The sequence below is a fragment of the Accipiter gentilis genome, chromosome 9 (genome assembly GCF_929443795.1).
Source record: "Accipiter gentilis chromosome 9, bAccGen1.1, whole genome shotgun sequence".
Taxonomy (NCBI): domain Eukaryota; kingdom Metazoa; phylum Chordata; class Aves; order Accipitriformes; family Accipitridae; genus Astur; species Astur gentilis.
In genome coordinates, this window is record NC_064888.1 from 30,585,983 (window position 1) to 30,603,347 (window position 17,365).

The 17,365-nt window shown below is 44.1% G+C and overlaps 1 protein-coding gene across 1 annotated transcript; it reads left to right on the top strand.

The window, feature by feature from the left end:
* The first annotated feature begins 1,303 nt into the window (after positions 1-1,303).
* LOC126042992 (glutathione S-transferase omega-1-like) lies at positions 1,304-9,504 on the top strand. Its single transcript, XM_049810824.1, has 6 exons — positions 1,304-1,370; positions 1,502-1,610; positions 3,349-3,571; positions 4,886-4,987; positions 7,159-7,265; positions 8,955-9,504. Exons 1-6 carry the CDS (start codon positions 1,337-1,339, stop codon positions 9,106-9,108), a joined length of 729 nt encoding a protein of 242 aa, XP_049666781.1. The 5' UTR covers positions 1,304-1,336; the 3' UTR covers positions 9,109-9,504.
* The last annotated feature ends 7,861 nt before the right edge of the window (positions 9,505-17,365 follow it).

The window sequence follows — 17,365 nt, forward strand, 5'->3', positions numbered from 1 at the left end:
CTAGTGGCCATCTGTGTTTGCCTGCAGGAGAGATCACCATGGAGAATATTGGTCTCTGTGACATGATGCCTGAGGCCCAACTCTGGTGACAAAACCAAACCAAGAGTCACCAACAGGCAAAACTTCCCCACTGTGCAAGCATGGATGCACTGATAAGACTGGGGAAGCTTCAGTTCCTCTATTAGTCTTGGGGTTTTGACAGAGACATGTCCATCACCAGGAGGGCCAGGACCGTCCCTCCCTTCAGCTACGGCTGCACCAGCCTTCTGGTGCCTACAAACTTGCTGTTTCCTAATAATGTTCAGCTCTGACCTGAAGTTTCTGTGGAACCGTGTGGAGCTCCAAGAAGGGAAGCATTTTACTTCTGGAACCATAAACTTGGACACTGTGTGAAACGCATTAAGAGGAAAGCTCCTCCATTTCCACTGTTATACCCCAGGAAAAGCTGGTATAAGGCGGGCCCTGGTGCCCTCACCTCAACTGAAGAGGGAGCAAAAGGGATGGAGAGAGGACTTCAGTCTGTGCTTCGGTTCTCTCTTTCGCTCTATGCATGTACTGACGCTCCCACAGGTCATGTTTGCAGAAACAAGTGTGAATCCCTCTGTGATTGCAAGGTAGTAATTAAATTACATCTAACTTTTGCTACGCGCCCTTATCTGTTAGGTTATCTCTTGTCTCCTCTTGGGTTTTCATCATGAAGCAGAACAGCTGCAGGAGAGAGAAACCCTCGTTACCCTCACGGTGGGATCGGATCAGATCGGATGTTGAAGGGCAATAAGTGATACGGTGCTGCGGTAGCGGGAGAAGGCCCTGTCCAGGGAGGAGGCAGGGAGGGAAGCAGAGGGAGGCCTGGTGCCTCACCAGCTGCTGGAGGCACCACTTGAAGAAAAACAGGCCTATGGGGTGGAGTTCTGCCACAGGTTTCCCACTGAAACGGGAGTGCCGGGCTGGGGTGGGTTATGCTGAGGTTCCAAAGAAGAGCGCGTTGAGAGCAGCCTAATAGCGCCTGTCCCAGCCAGCATCCCCTGTGGGGAGGACTCTCGGCTCGAGGAGGGACCACCGGGCTGCGCGACGCTGCTCCCCCCGAAACCCAAGCTTTCCCCCCCCCCCCTCCGTGGGGGGGCAGCCACCTGCGGCAGGGCGCCGACAACCCCCGAGGGAGGGAGGGAGGCAGGCCCGGCCGGCACACAGGCCCTGACAGCCGGCGGCCGCCCGCGCCCCGCTGAGGGGCGGTGGTTCCCGCCCTCCCCGCGGCCGCCCCCCGCGGGCGGGGCCGGCGGCGGCGTGCGGGGCACGGCCCGGTCCGGCGCAGTACGGCGCAGCGCAACGCGTCGCCATGGCGGGTGATCACTCTCGCAGCCTGGGGAAGGGTAAGCGCCGGCCGCGGCGGGCGGGCTGCCGTGTCGCCTCAGCCCGGGCTGGGCGGCCTGCGGAGGGCGAGTGGGGCTGTGCGTGAGGCGAGTAACGGCTGCAGCGGTTCTCTTCTCTTCTTTCTCCTCAGGCAGCGCGGCCCCGGGGCCTGTGCCCGAGGGGGTGATCCGGCTCTACAGCATGCGGTTCTGCCCCTTCGCCCAGAGGACGCGCCTCGTCCTCCGCGCCAAGGGCATCAGGTGAGCCCTTGCGGGCCGGTGTGGCGCGGTGCGCGGCTGTCCGCCCCGCTCCGCCGCTGTCCGACCCGCTCCCGCGGCGGCCTGTCGGGGCTCGCACGGAGCAGGGCCCGGTTCAAGCTTCCCTTCTTCCCTGGGCATCCTAAGAGGCTCTTAATTAAACATCCCTGAAAGAACTGAATGAAAAGAGGTTTCTGTGGGTGATTTTTGTTGTGAAGTTTGAACTTCTTGAGGCTTTGCAGGGGGAGGGGTGTTTGCTGAAGTGGGAAATAAGTAGGCTGTGTATGAAATCAATTATGTCAAGGTCCAAAGTAAACCCGTAGGGAAAAAGCCCAAGCTGATTGATTTTAATTTTTTTTCCCTCACCTGTCATCCAGAATCTTTGCAATAATAGCATTTGAGTTTGTCCTGGGTAAATGCAAGTAGAGCCTTAATGTATGTTGTTGTTTGGTTCTGATGTAAGCTACAGTGAAAATTTGGGGAGATAACAATATTCAGTGTTTCTGTTATATTACTGCTTAGCAAAACACAATAGTGAGTGACTGGCCTTTTTAAAAGAGGAAAGGTACTGTGTTCCTAATAACATTTTCTCATTCCTGTGTGGTAGTAAGTTAATGGAATTCAGTACTTGTGTTTGTTTCTTTTTCAAGACAGCAGTGTCATTTCAGTGTTTTTAAATGGGGAGTAATGCTTCCCTCAGTTTACAGCTTCAAAGTAACAGGTTTTTCCACCTTTTTCTGATGCCCACCAAGTGCCAGGCCTGCCGGCAGTTTGTTAACTGGCACAGGGCTGGGAGTTCATGTTAGCATAGAGAATGCCTACCACTTAGTTCTGATAGCAAGATGAGAGTTAGGTTGGTTTGTTTTGTTTTTTTCTTGGGTCTTTTTTAAAAAGAGTAAGTGCATTAAAACTTCCAGGTCAGTTTAATTCTGTCTTTATTTAGTGTCTTTGTACTGATTTTGGAGCTGGGAGGTTTGTTTTAGTATAGTGGTTTTAGACGGGTTTTATGGCTGCCTAAATGTGGTAGTTGGCTTCTGGTAACCTTTCAGTGCTTTTGAAGGTTCAGCTGTGCTTAGCAGATCTTTGGGCTTACCAGGAATTTTTGGGGATCACACATACAACACAGCACATAACATGGTTTGTTAACGTAACATAGACATATTTCCCATGTGTCTTTTTTTTATCAATATCTATTTGCTTTTACCCTAAACATCTGTTCTACATGAGGCCGTAAGTGGTGAAGATAAGTAGGTAGGATGCTCTCTTGATTTGCTCTTTGATGTAAGGCCAGATTAAAGTTCAGCTGCATTTCTTAATTGGAGTATAGCTCATTTGCAATCAAGTGCTTCTTTCTTAGAATGCCTCTGAACCTGCATGTTCAAATCACCTCCTAGCGTGCTGCATTCTGAGCTCGACCTTTGGTTTTGGCATGAATGTAAGGGCTGCCTCTGTGGTGTGCTTGCAGACTTTTCATGTGTCTTTTATTAGTTTAACAAACAACTCACTGTAAGTCAGTGCTGATTTTCTCCAGCTAAGGGAAGTGCCCCCTGGCAGTATTTCTAGGTGTCAAATGGTTAGTCCTGCAAAGTACTTCAGGGAGGACAGGGGAGAGCAGGCGAGTAAGGATTCAGCTTCTCAAGTACTGTAGCTTTTGAGGTGTAATGACTGCATTTCACCATGGTATGGAGTGGACTGTAGCAGAATTGAGCCTGTTTGGGTCTTGTTTCTTTTGCTCTTTTAGCCATGAAGTAGTCAACATCAATCTGAAAAACAAACCTGACTGGTTCTTTGAGAAGAACCCCTTTGGGCTGGTTCCTGTTCTGGAGAACAGCAAGGGCCAGCTGATCTATGAGTCCCCAATCACTTGCGAATATTTGGATGAAGCATTTCCAGGGAAGAAGTTGATGCCTTCGGACCCATATGAGCGAGCCTTTCAGAAGATGCTCTTGGAACACTTCTCAAAGGTACTGCATCATCAGGGTGGGATTGTGTTTCTTATTTTACCATAGGACCAAAACCTGCAGCTCTGTTGCCAATGTTGCTTTCATCCTTTAAGGCAGGTGTTGTGTTTGGGAAAAGCATTTAAATAACCAGAGGGGTTATTTGGGGTCTCTTGCTATGAGCACATACAAACCACTGTGTATCTGAATTGCTCCCAGCGTTTATGTGCAGGGATGGATGCAGGAACGCAGCCAAGCTAGTGAAAGTGTATATGACTGAGGCAGGATTTTGAGTATCCTACAGTAGAGCAAACGTTAGTAGACCAAACCTGCTGAATGCTTGAGACCTAAGTAGTGACAATTGCTGTATTTTAAACAGTTTTTCTATAGGAAGTATTATATGGATGTGGAATGTGAAGTGTGCCTGACTCGGAGCCCCTACAGCCATGGACAAGAGATGGCAGGTGGTGTAGACATGGGACATGTATAATAAGGAGACTGGTTTTGGCCCTCAGTAGGGGTTGGATGTGGGCACTGTGGCTGACTGGAAGTAACTTCTCTGTACAAGCATGTGCTTTGAAGGGTCTAGGAAGTGAAAGAAGCCAGCTTGGATATGAGGCAGTAGAGGAGAGGAAGCAACAGAAGATGCAAAGAGATGTGGACAAAGAAGGGGAATAGAAGGGAGGATATACTTACAACAGGCCTTTCTGAAAAAGCATGATGGGAAGAGGGTTACAGGGAAGCACGTTGCAAGAAACTAAATGTGCACTGAATGTTGGTTGTGTGAATGACAAAATCTTAGAAAAATGTTTGTCTATAAGCTTTTAAGGATCTAATTTAGTTAAGCTTGGCTACTGGGCAACTTTCTGGTACTGTATGCTAATTTCTCTGGCAATTACCAAATTAGAAGATGCATAGGTTTGTAGAAGCCTGCATATCCTGGGCTGCATATCTCTTCCTTAAAAGTACCTTAAATGTTGATAATTAAAGTGTGTTTGGATTTAAAAGCTATGTAACTGGGAAAAGAGTACTATGCTGCACCTTGCCACTTGTATTGCTACTTTTTTGGTAGTGTGTGCAAATGGGAAACATGCTCCTCTTCTCGTTGTTCTCCTCTTATTACTAGACTAAAATTCATTAGTATTTGCATTTGTTCTTCATTTAAGCCTTTGCTTACATTTTCTGAAGTATAAAATATTTGTTCATGGACTTCATTTAACTCTTTAAAGTTAAATCTTTAAGATCTAACTTGCATCTAGTATCTTAACATCTTAAGCTCTGAGTGACTTGTATTATTGTAATAGGAACATTAAAAACTTTATCCTTTACTTTGTATAGATAACACCCATAGTTTTCAAGTATTTTGTGGCAGTCAAAGATGGACAGGACGCCTCGGCACTGAAAGCAGAGATTGCTGAAAAGTTTGGCAAACTTGAAGAGGTAGGAGTATTTCATGATAATGAGCAGGTTGCCAGTCATTCTGTGATCCCTTTTTTCTTTCATGCTTTGGCCTTTGGAGCTAGATCTCTTCTCATTCAGCTGGTAGTTATAGCAATGAACAATCTTTCAATTTACTTCCCCCAGTCTAAGGACGCACAACAGCACCATTAGAGTAAATTTCAAGTAGCTAACCTAAGCTTCATGTGTGTGATGAAGGCTGTGTGGACTTGTGGAGTTGGGTTTGTTTTGTTTTTTTAATTCTAGCTGGCTGCTGTTGTCTTAGATACCTTTGTTGTGCTTTAAATGCAAGGAGCCCTTGCAGCATGTTCTAAGAGCAAGGGCTGAGAAGTCTGAGCTGCTGAAAAGCATCTGTGCTGTAGCTCTGCTGAAATCAGTACAGATACACTGGTGATGAAATAAGGTCTTGAACAGAAAATATTCTATCTTTGGAGGGGGGGAGGAAGCAGAATGTAATCTGTCCCTTGCAGAAATCCAGGCCTGGGCTGTGTTCTGCTACAGTGACGTAAGGCAACTTCAGCAGAGGTCCAGGAAGCATCAGGTGGCTTTGCTATATTAGCTAATTCACAACCCTGATTTAGTGTCAGTGGTCCTTGGCTAGTCTGAACAGCTGTCAGACTTGCCTTTATCATGAACCTGTTCCTTTTAGTTGTGGTTGCTAAAACCACAATGCTTTTGTGGCTGGATCAAGAAGCATTCCTCCAGAGTGTTTCTCTTCAGGTGCAAAGCTACCAATAGCTTTCTAGTACTTTCCTAATTCTCCTAACAGTTCTGTGCATTCTGCTTCCCTGCTCCCTAGAGCTGCCAAAGTAAAATTGTTTTCGGAGTAGTCATGTCTGTCTGATTGGGCTGATGCTGGAGTAGTGCAGATGAATGGATTCTTGGGGAAAGCCATGTATGTTTAACTTCCCTAATATACAGGTCTATTAAACGTTAAGGAAGAATTAACCTTCTTCCTGCTTTGTGAATGCTGTGAAATACTTGCTGCTCCTTCAGTGTCTCTATTTTACTACACCCTGAAGGATTTTGCAGCAGCAGCTGAAGGTCAGCTGAGGATGGGAGGAAGGAACCGCCATGCAAACTTCACTCAGTCTATTGCAAGAGATATTGAAGAAGGGAAGTGTTTTGAAACACTTCTGTATTTAGGTTGCTGCTACTCGACAGAGGGAGCTGTGTTCCCGTCTCTGCAACTGTGCAGCTGCTGGGTTATATTCTGCCAGACACCTGGTAATTCAAGCAGCTTGATGCTTTCTGAAGGACTGCTTTAAAATTTCTGCTAGGTCACAGGGATTAGGGGACAGAGAGTAAATGCCATAGGCGTATAGTGTTGCGTGTCCAAAAAGACAACATTTTGTAAGGTCTCTCAAGTTCCACCTTTAAAATGCCAAAGTGCCTGAAAACAGAGGGACTAATCTTATGAAAGAGACCAAGCTCTGGAGGTTCCTTAAAGCATGTTAAACTTGGATGACCATGGCACTCGAAATGTATCAGAAACATAAATGTAACAGGAGAACTCACTGCCTTCTTTGTGGCCTTGCTTCCTGTGCTCAGCTGGAGGGGTCTCTTTCTGGTAGATGTGGATGCTATGCTTGCTTCCTGTTCCCTTTGCACCTGGAATCAAATCCAGTTCTAGATGTGATGTTGTAAATGCTTTCCTGACACCACTTGGCCTCAAGGGCCATGGGAAAAGAGTCCCTGATAAAATGGTGTTCTAGTTTACCTGGATGTTAAATTTAGGTGGATTTATTGCTCAAGAAATGCATGTGCATTGTTATGTTTGATTAGTCTGTGCCATTAATGCTTTTTGACAAGTAAGAAATCATGAACTGACAGATTGAGAGCTAAATTCCTTCTTGTTTGTGCACAAGCTGTAGCTCGCTAGTGATTAATATCTTGTGACAGTTTTTGAACCTCTGGAGAAGAGCTGGACTGACAGTGTATTAAATAGTTAAGCTTGATACTACAGCTGCTTCACTGACTAGCTCTGACTCCCCAGGTATTGCATGCACAGGAGAAATGTGCTGTATCTCTGTTATTTGCTCTCTGATCCCTTCAGTATGCCTGCATTCTACTACAAAGTGGGCTTTTTGTTACTGTAGTGTTCTGTTGTAATTTTCCTTCTGAGGGCAGTTGTCATCTCTTGCTCCTCACAGATTCTGTCCAAACGCAACACTGTGTTTTATGGGGGAGACTCAATCTCCATGCTTGACTACATGATCTGGCCGTGGTTTGAACGTCTGGAACCATTCCAGCTGAAGGAGTGAGTACCTTGCCTAGCTTCTAAGGTGTACTGAACTGCCTCAGTGTAAATATTGTTTGCATACACCCTGCAGCAATGGGCCACTCTTGGGGGCTGTTGAAGAAAGTCTGTATTGTGTTACAGTTTGTGGGAAGCATCTTCTCAAAAGAGAGATGAGTTGTTCAGGGATCTTCTGTAAACAAGCTTTTTTTCACCAGGTCTGTTTTCCTACCAAATAATTTTGACAGAACTGGAAGAAGTGGTCAAAATACAGGACTTTTTTCCATCACTAACATCATAGATGAAAATGGTCTTTATTCGAAGGGGACGAAGATGTGGAGGCCTAGGTTCAAATTTCTTGGTCCAAAACCTCAGACTTGAAATGCAGTCTTCTGTTCCTCTTCGGAAATCCTAGGTTGACAAAGGAGAGTGATTTTGGTTTGAGATCAGAAAAGTGTATCCTGTCTTGCTGTAGCTAATAGATCTGTCGCTGTTGTAATAGCATTTTTTAATATGTAAATAAATGTCTTGGTCTGTTATATCCTTAAACAGCTCCAGTTACCATGGTATTGCATTAATATGTAGGGAAATGGTTTCAAAGGAAAACTATTTTATAGCTGGCTTAAAGCAGGACTAAAGAGTCAATTTGTATGAGGAAGTGCGTGATAAAAGTGGAAGATGAGTATAGAACAGTTAGTTTCACCCTGGTGCCTGAACCATTCTTGCACAAGAAAGATGCAGGGAATCCGTAGCACTGAAGCTTCGTGCACTGTAAAATGAGGGCTTTACTGATGGGTTGTTGATCTACTTTGTCTCCTGTGTGGTCCTTGATTGGAAGGGGAAATATTACAAGATATATAGGAGCATAGGTCTAGAGTTATTAAGGTATTTGAATGACTAAGGATCTGAGCCATTGTATGTTAAGAAAAGATGCTTTCTGGGTAAGGGTTAGGAGTTACGTGGAGAAGTTACGCATCTACTAAACTTGGGAGTTGGAAATATTAATGCAAAGTACTTGGGTCAATCTGCCAGAAGAGAATGAATATAATAGTCTACACTGTTAAGCTTTCAATTTGCCACATGGTGGGTTTTTTTTTGTTTTGTTTTGTTTTGGTTTTTTTTCCCAAATGTGTCTGAGGGGGTATGTAGATTTAGTTGGTTAGTCAAATCCTCAGTTTTGTCAATAGACTACATCTGTGTTTTGAGCTGCTGAGTTGCAGGGTAGTACAAACTGCACAGCTTGTCTTGGTATGCATGAGAGAGGAGAGAAGAGGTTTGTGGGTTGTGGAGGATGACTCAACCCTTGCACACAGTATTTTCTTCAAGAATCACCATTAACAAAGCATTCCAGAGGGAGGCAGTAGTGCACAAGCCTCTGCCCTCAACTCAGAACAGATGATAAGAGCTGTGTCTTTTGCAGCAGGTATAACATAAACAAAAACATGCTGATATCTTGCACGATAAGTGCTTGTTTGTGGTTTTGCTCAGCTTTGCAGAGTGTACAAGCTCTGTAAGAACTCTTTCACTTTTCAAATGCCAGTGTCTTCTATGATCTGATACATATTTCCATCACCTTCTCTGGGCTGAACATTATACTGGGATGGAGAAAGCAAAACAAGCCATAAAATAGAACTGCTCAAGCTGTTTTGCTTCCTTCATGCCCTCCAAGTTTCCCATTTGCGTTACTCAGTCTCTTTCCTTTTCCTGTAGCTCTTTGAGTCACACCCCAAAGCTCCAACGCTGGATGGAGGCCATGAAGGAGGACCCTGCTGTCAAGGCTACAATGACTGACCCTCAGACATTCAAAGATTACCTCCAGCTCTATTTGAAGAACAGCCCTGAGGCATGTGATTATGGGCTCTGAGGTGCCAGTAGGCACGTGCTTGCTGAAGTGTCAGTGCTTCTTTTCAGCCTGAGCTGTGGGGATCTAGTGTAATTTGGTGTGGGCTCTTCTGTGGTTACATTTCATAATGGGGAATAATTCTGTGCTGAAAAGGCTGAGAAATCTTCTGTGAACTCCACTCCTTCCTGTCAGGAGGAGGATGTGCTGGCTTCAGGCAGGGGATGGAAAGTCATTGCTGGCCATGTATATCACGTGAAGGAAAATGTTGGCTTTACTCAGAGGTGATGTTCTGTTATCTCTGGCCTCTTTGCAGGCATTGCTGGTGGGCAGTCCCTGAACTGACTCTGTTACTTGGTTTAAAAATTGTAATACTGGTGTCTTGAAAATAAATAAAAAGTAAACAATGTTGTCTTTAAACACAGGTTTTCCTTCTTCTTTCCAGGCAGCTATTAGTCACTGGACTGATTGTGCAGAGAGGAGCGAGGCACTGTAAAGGCTCGAACAGATAGTGTGGTCTCTGAAGTTAAGATGCGGTTACCTAGTACAAACTGTCCTCTTCTTTAGACAGCACTACTGCCAAACCACTGAACTTGCAACCCTACCCACTTATCCCTGTTGAAGTCATGTTTGCAGGGACCATCTAGTAATGGCTTCCAGTTTGGGCTAGATATGCTAGGGGAGTGTGTGGTTATAATCTTTCTCTTCCTTCTGGAGTAGGGTCATGTTTATTCTAGGTCCTAACCTCAATTATCCCAAAGACTGGAGTAGGGAGTAAAGCTAACAGAAACCATATCCTGAGCAGAAGGACATTTATTTTCTGTTCTGCTCCAGAACTCAGTGTTGCTATACATGTCAAGGTGTAGGTGAAATCAGAGAACTGAAGTAGGAGTTCAGCCAGAGTATTATGTACTGGTGGTGTCTTGCTGCTGGTGAAGGAATGAATATGTTCTGTTCAAGCAGCTAAATGGCAGGATCAGGTCTTTGCAGTTGGACATCTTTTTGAAGCTATCTTACATGCTAATATAGCAGAATGGGGACAAGATTATTTGATTCAGAAGTTCCTCTCTTTCTTTCTTTTTTTCCTCTTTTTTTTCTCTCTACATAGGGGATTAAAAGAGCTATGACCCATTCTGATGTTGCTCAGCTGTGCATGTCTTTCTCTGTCAGACCACTAACAACACAAACTAGCCATAATTCCAGGGAATAAGCATGCAGAAAGAAATAAGGCAAAGCAGTATGTTCAAGGACAGGGCTGTGGTTCCTGTGCTACTGAAGCGGTTGTCATTAGATATACAAGACTGTTCCTATCTGTCTCCTGTTGAAGTGAGGTGAGGTAAGGTAGCATAGCAGAAGGTAGCGGTTCATGGTTTTCCTGGTAATTGAGGCACTGAGTGTCCTGGAGCTTTTTTGGAGGAAAACTGGACTAATCTTTTTTTACCTTTAACATGTTCTACCCCAGCACACGAACTCTGAGGAGTTGCATGTTTGTGTAGGAAAGCAGATATGAAAGACTTTTTGATGAGGAAAAAAAATTAGCGGGCACTTTGGTTTGTCAGCTTGCAGCTATTGAAGGGGATTGTTTATGCTCTTACTAGCTTTAATTCAAATGATACAGCTTTTTCCCTCCTGTTTATCTTTGTGGCTTTTAAACACATCTGGCACTACTTAGATAGCTACTAATTACTCTGCTGTTCCTTCCAGAATGCTAATGTTCTTTAAAAAATTTCCCAGTCCAGATCTGATGCTGTACATGTTTCGTAGATTGTCATTAGAGAACCCAGAGGAAGCATAAAGCTGTGAGGTGTGTTGTCAGAATGTGGATCTAGGCTGTTTCATTAAATGAAAGCAGGGTTTAAGCTTGATGAAGCCACTATCCCTGAAGTGGTGTTGGTGGGATCTCAGTAGCAAACTTCTAAGGATTAACTGCAGAACGTTTTGGTTTTACTAGCTCCCCTGCTTTGTGTAGGGCTTGTTAAAGCTCTTAGTATAGTAGGCTCTATATTGGCTTCTGTAAACATGCTAGGAATATGTTGCAGTTTGCTCCAGCGTATTATTGGTTGCTAGTGGGAGATGTGACATTAAGGAGATCCAATAATGGGTTAAGAGCGGAGACTAGCATCCAAAAACTGAACTGGCTAGGGCCAGACCATGATAACCCGGAGGCTCTGTTATCCGAACAGAAAGATGTGCTCTCCCCATCTTTAGTGGCTGTAGAGTGTACCATTATAAATATGCTATTTCAGCAAAAAAAGTAAAATTAAATATTCTGCCTTATAATTTACTGTTTAATATCAGTGTTCTAAATCGCCAGGCAGACAGCTGGGGTCCTGAACTCATTTCAGCACACCAAGAAATGCAGGCCTCAGGCAGTGTTTTTAATGTGGTAATGAATATGCAACACTTTGGCCCAGTCTTCAAAGGAAAGAAGTTATGTGGAATGGACTGCCTCTCTCCTTTCATGGTGGATGGGTGTGAAGGATACATTGTATTAGTTTAGAGGCCCAGAAAAGAAAACACACATCTTCATTTTTGGTCAACAGAGGAAAAAGATGGAAGTCAATAATGAAATGATCAAGCAGATAAGCAGCTCTGCCCTTTGGTCAGAGCTCTCCTTAAGATCCTCTTGTGGATCAGATTGTACAGCAAGTATTGTATTTACTCACCTCTTACTCCATATTTTGCCCTTGAAAGTTGTTGTTGGTGCTATTGCTTTCGAAAACAATGTTGACTTTTTTTTTTTTGTTCCCTGTTGTTGTGCCACCAAATATAACTGTTCTCAGCACAGGTTAAAAAAAAATAATAAAATTCAGTGTCAAGTGAAAAAGAATGGAGTCTGTCTTATAAAAATAGTGAGTTTAGGAGCATGGTGGATAGATAGTTCAGATTAGCAAGGCATCGGGCCTTGTTCTGTACTGCATTTGTAGCATGTCCCTATATCTTTAATGGTATCCTTGAGATGGTTGTTGGTACCATAATGCAAGATGTGGTCCAGCCTCTTCATAATCATTTTAGGATCCCTTATATTGAAGCAAAGAGCAAGGTAGAAGGGAGCTAAGATGGAGCGAGGGCTGGGGATCCAAGGCTGTCAGATCTGGGAAGGTTTGCTGAGTTTTGGGTAAGTTGAGTGGGAACTTGGGTGAATGGGACTGTGGCTATGACAGAAGGCCCTTGCTTGGGGAAATTGTTGAGAAGAGCCTGTCCAGGGATGTGTTAGAAGGATTTGTGGTTCTTGTGCTGGAAGTGGTAGTAACTGGAGATACTGGTTTGAAGTCTCAAATGTCACATACTAGGGACACCTGAAACACCTGTATGAATTCTTTACAGGTGCCTGCGGCTTTGTTGCTTTTTCAAATCAATTAAAAAGGAAGAGAAAAGGAAATCTCAGCTTCTTGTCATACTTCCTTTAACAGCTGTCTGTCCTGCTCATCAGAGGTGCCTGGCTGTGTGCGAGTGCATGTTCTAGGCATGTGTTGTTGGCACAGTGTTATGTGTCCTGGGCCTGCTCTCCCTAGTTTTCCACTGTCATGGCATCTGTAATGATCCCCTGCATTATCAAGGTTTGAGAACTGGCTGTTTCTTATCCTTTCTCCTTTCTCTGCTGGTAGCCTGATTATTTCACCACTCCCTTCCTTGGACATTGATTTCACTTGGGAATGGCTGACGCAAATGGAGTCTCTTCATAGTCATGAGATCAGATGCAATTTTACTAAATCAACCCCAATTTCTATAAGATGGAAGCAGTCTTTTCTACTGCTGGTCCAAAGCCAACCGAATGGCAGTTGCTGATTTATCTGAGTAATGTTATGTGATGTTGTTAGGATTTTTCCCTCCTAAAAAACTTTGATTTGCTAAAACAGGAATTGTAAAACTTGTCAGTGAGAAAGAGCTGTGTCTGGGGTGGAGTGTGACAGCTGTTTAGCAGTGTGCAGTAACACTGAGTCCACAAGGAGTTAGAAGGCAGCTCATATTAAGGGACCAATGTACTGGGCCTGTTCTATGCCTTTCACAGCTGTCTTCTGATGCACAGGAGGCAGTCTGTGAGAATTACAGCGTATGCTGCAGCTTTGCATCTTAGAACCACCACTTATGGCAAAACTGATGAAAAAAGCCATCTCTCCAGGGGAAATGAGGCCGACAAAAGTGGCACTGAATAGTCACAAGCTGAGTAGGGAGCGCACAGTGTTTCCTGTAAGCTGCAGACCATTTGCATGAGTCACCTATGTGGCTGCACAGCAAAGGCATATAAGGGTTGGGGGAAAAGGAGGAAAAAGCTGTCAACTTTAGACCACCTGAAGAATCAATGAGGACTAAAGTGAGACATTATGGCTTAATACTGTCCTTCCCCCAGCTATCTATATGCATTCCCATTTCCCCAAAGGATGCTTTTGTGCCTTTCCCCCTGTCACTCAAACCATCCTCAGAAGGGAGCTCTCAACAAGAATGCACTCTGGGCCAGTCGGTAAGTTGGAGTGTGGTTGTTTTTCTCCCTGTACATGCATCACACAGCTCTTTTCCATGCATGTTTAGGCTTGGAAGCAGAGTCTGTCTCCTCTTACTTGTATTAGCTAAGATGTGGTGATTAATCAGCTGTTTCTCTTTGTGGGAAGACAGCTCTGATATAACCCATGCCTTCAAACCCACAGGCTTGGTGCCTCTCAGTTCCTCTTCATATGCTTTATGTAGCTTGACTGTGTTGTGCTGGTGTATGTCTGCTCTGGATCAAACCTTTCACCTCCAAAGTTATGCAAGGTGTGGCTCTGGCAGGAGGGAGTCAGTGTGGGGCCATTGGTAGAAACCTGCATGTGGACAAGCCTTGATTTCTCTAGGTTTGCATATAGGAGCTTCATAACACTGACGTGATGCGATAACCCTGAAGGTGAACTGAACTGGCAGGAATATCGTGCTGACAGCACAGAACGCCTCTGTCCCATGGGAACGCCTCTGCGATGGAGGCCAGGCAGAGCTGCTATGCATCACTTGTACTTAGAGGCACAAGAACCACTCAGGGCTGCCCTGCCCTGCCTGGTTGGGATGGCAAGCTGGCAAGGGATGAGACCTGGAACATGTTAGCAAGCTAAGTACTATCTCCTGTGGATTTGGGAAACCCCTCCGTGTGGTTTGAATCCCAGCAGAGGGCTGGAGAGCAAGACTGAAGGTTAAGAGCAATATAACGAATTTCTCCCTTGATGCACCTGGGGAGGTGAAGTGACTGATGAGTCAGGCTGCAAACAGTGTGGTTTACTGATCCCAGCGCTGCCTAGCTCTGCCCGCTGGGCCTGTATTGCACTGTTGGATCCTGAATGTTAGATTGTCTGCTGAAAGGTGCCTAATTGGATTTCCAATGACATTATAAGTGTTGTGGCACATCTGGAAAGCAGCACAATACAGACAGAAATTTAATCTTGGCTCCTTACACGATTAAGGCTTTGCTGAGTTGAGACTGTTAATGGCTGTGGGTCTGTCGGTGGGTTTGAACGTTGTTTTGCATCTAAAATTAACTCCTTGTCCTGCGGAGTGCCTAAAACACTTTTAAGAACTTCACTGGGGTTCTAATCTTCATTCTTGTGCACAATTTTTAAAATAGTGCCACAGTCATTTTACAAGCACTCAAATGCCTAAACAGTGAGGGCTGTATTTATATATTTCACCTCAGCACCTCCTGCACTTCAACCTCAGAGCAGATGAATAAAGCAAAGATGCCTACCTTCAAGATAGGAATTGCTGCTGATCATTGTTTTTTTTTTTCTTCTCCTCTAAAGTTTCGGTAAGCTCTGGTTTTAGCTAAACAGATTGATAATTAGTTAAAAACTCAGTGCCTTTATTCAAAGGCAGCACCTCTGCAAACAATGACTGAAAAGCTTTGCTCTACAGTCCCCCAAGCTTCTGCAGCCAAAGGTTTTGCTTCTAGCAGCTGAGGAGTCCAAGATGTTACATCCTAAATGTAACATAACTAGAAAGTGAAGTTTCTTTTGAATGCTGTAACATTAATTGATTCACAGCATGGGCTTGTTCAGATTTCTGTTTTGGGACCATACTTGTCCAATAGATATGATAGGACTATGTGTCTGTTTGCCTCCTTCCTCTTCTCTCAACGCTCTGCTACAAAGTTGTGTGGATCATTTTGGGAGTAGCAGAAGTAACACAACCCTGTTTCCTCATAGCTTCCTTCTTCAGGAAGGCATGACTACCAACAGCCTTTTACTGCGCTGGGGACATTTAAAAGATCTCTTGTGCACTTCTCAGCATTATGAGAGTCTGTTTCCTCTATCCATCTGCCTGCTTGCCTCAAATTTATTGCAGCTGAGTATTTCTGAGCTCTCTACAGATCTGTCAAATTTGGTCAAAGTTGGTTGATTCAAAAGTTACTTGGCAGGAGATGAAGGCATAGACCCTCCTCTTTGCACCTCCCCCCTGTCCCCTCCATGCATGCACACACTGACTGCATAGGAAGCTGGCTAAAAATAACCTAGTTTATGTTGCCATAATGAATCAATCATTTTAGAAAAAGGCAGGACTGCCTGGAATTTTACTTGGAAGGTGTACAACAGGTCAAATGTTTGGTTGGAGCCACTGAACCAATACCTTGAGAAATCCTCTTTCCACATAGACACAATCCAGATAAATATAAGACATGTATCTGATACTGTGCCAATGGCACCTGGGGACAGACCTGAGTCAGCTTTTAGACCTGCAAGCAAAGAACCATAACAGAGTTAGGCAGAGAGGATGAAACCTGCTGAAGAAGTGGGCAAATCGTGAGCAGTATCCCATTCTGAGAGCAGTGCTCCCAGCTTGACTGCTAGTGGTACCTGTGCAAATTAATGTTAACATTCCTGTAGGTCACCGTAACCTCTGAGGTTGCTCTTGCTTTTTTATAGCATAGACATTTCTGCCTACTTGAAATAAAGGATATTCTGTCCTTGCTTGTGGATATTCCATGAGTGGTAAAAAGTCATTAGATAAATTATTAGCTGCAAATTATTATCTTGGCTTTTCTGTCCTGCCTGCCTCCCTGGATGACTTAACGCTTGAAAAGTGCTAATTTGTATCAACAAAAACATCACCCTGATTTGCATAGTAGCAAAACAACATTGTGCAGAGTTGGGAAACAGAAATGCATTCCTGTGGGGAATAAACAATTTTTCTAAGGTCTGCAGCTCTTTAGTATTAACCACACATCAGAATTATGTACCTGATTACCATGAAGGGTATGAGATACAGGGGTGTTTCATGTCAAATCCATAAGAACTGCCCAATATAAGTTACATATGCAGGCAGTGCATAAAAGGAGATCTTTTTCTTGTGCTTGTGGAAAAGGCTGCTTATTGCATTTGCAAGCGTTACCTGTCCAGTGAAGTCTGTCACTGTGATGGGGGACCAGGGATGCAGACTAGACCTGCATTTATAAGCTTTTCATGACCTTCTGAGTTTTCCTTAAAGTCAGGGGTTAACTTGATTTCAATCTTAAATGTCATGGGGAAACTTGTGTAGAGAGAGGAGGACCAGGCTGTAGCAAGTACAGCAGCTTATCACACTGGAGAGACATGCTACAGACATCTGTGCTAGTACATCCATCTAAATGCTGATGTGACTCAACTTGGGCTTATTGGCAGGACAGTCTACCTAAGAGAGCTCCTAGTAGACAGCAAGCAGCTGAAACAACCCCAGTCTGAAGGAACTAATCTGAGAGGTGTGTATCCCTCAGTGGGTTTGGAGAGGGTTGTTGATGATGGACTTCAGTGAACTCAGATGATTTGGGAATTTTGGGAAACTGAAAGAACTCTGAACTGTGTTTGAAAACCTCCACTAAGATGAAAAGTTTCACAGTTAACATTATACCTGCCATTCTTGTGTTCTTTTATTTGATCTGTTTCCAAATTTCCAGCATTTAAAATGCTATTTTGAAGTTTTCAAATGAAGCAGCAGTCAATGCCCAATGTCATAGCAACTTTACGGGGCCAGATTGGAGGCCCTAACACAGAATAATAGACTGTTACTGTGACTTCTGAGTTTATGGCTTAGAGACACAGATGTAAACCAGCAAAGTCTTTATTATAAGCGTTACAAGGAAACTTTATGGGAAGCTTTTAATGACCAAAAGAGGGGTTTTATCGGACAATAGAGAGAAGGAGATAAATGTTACTTGCATTCTTGCCCCCAAAGAGAAATTGTAAATGCCTAAGACCTCTCCCCGTAATTATTGGGTCAGTTTCTGCCATCTAAAACGTTTAAACAACATATGGTATTGAAAGCAAAAATACCCAGGTCTTTAAGGTCT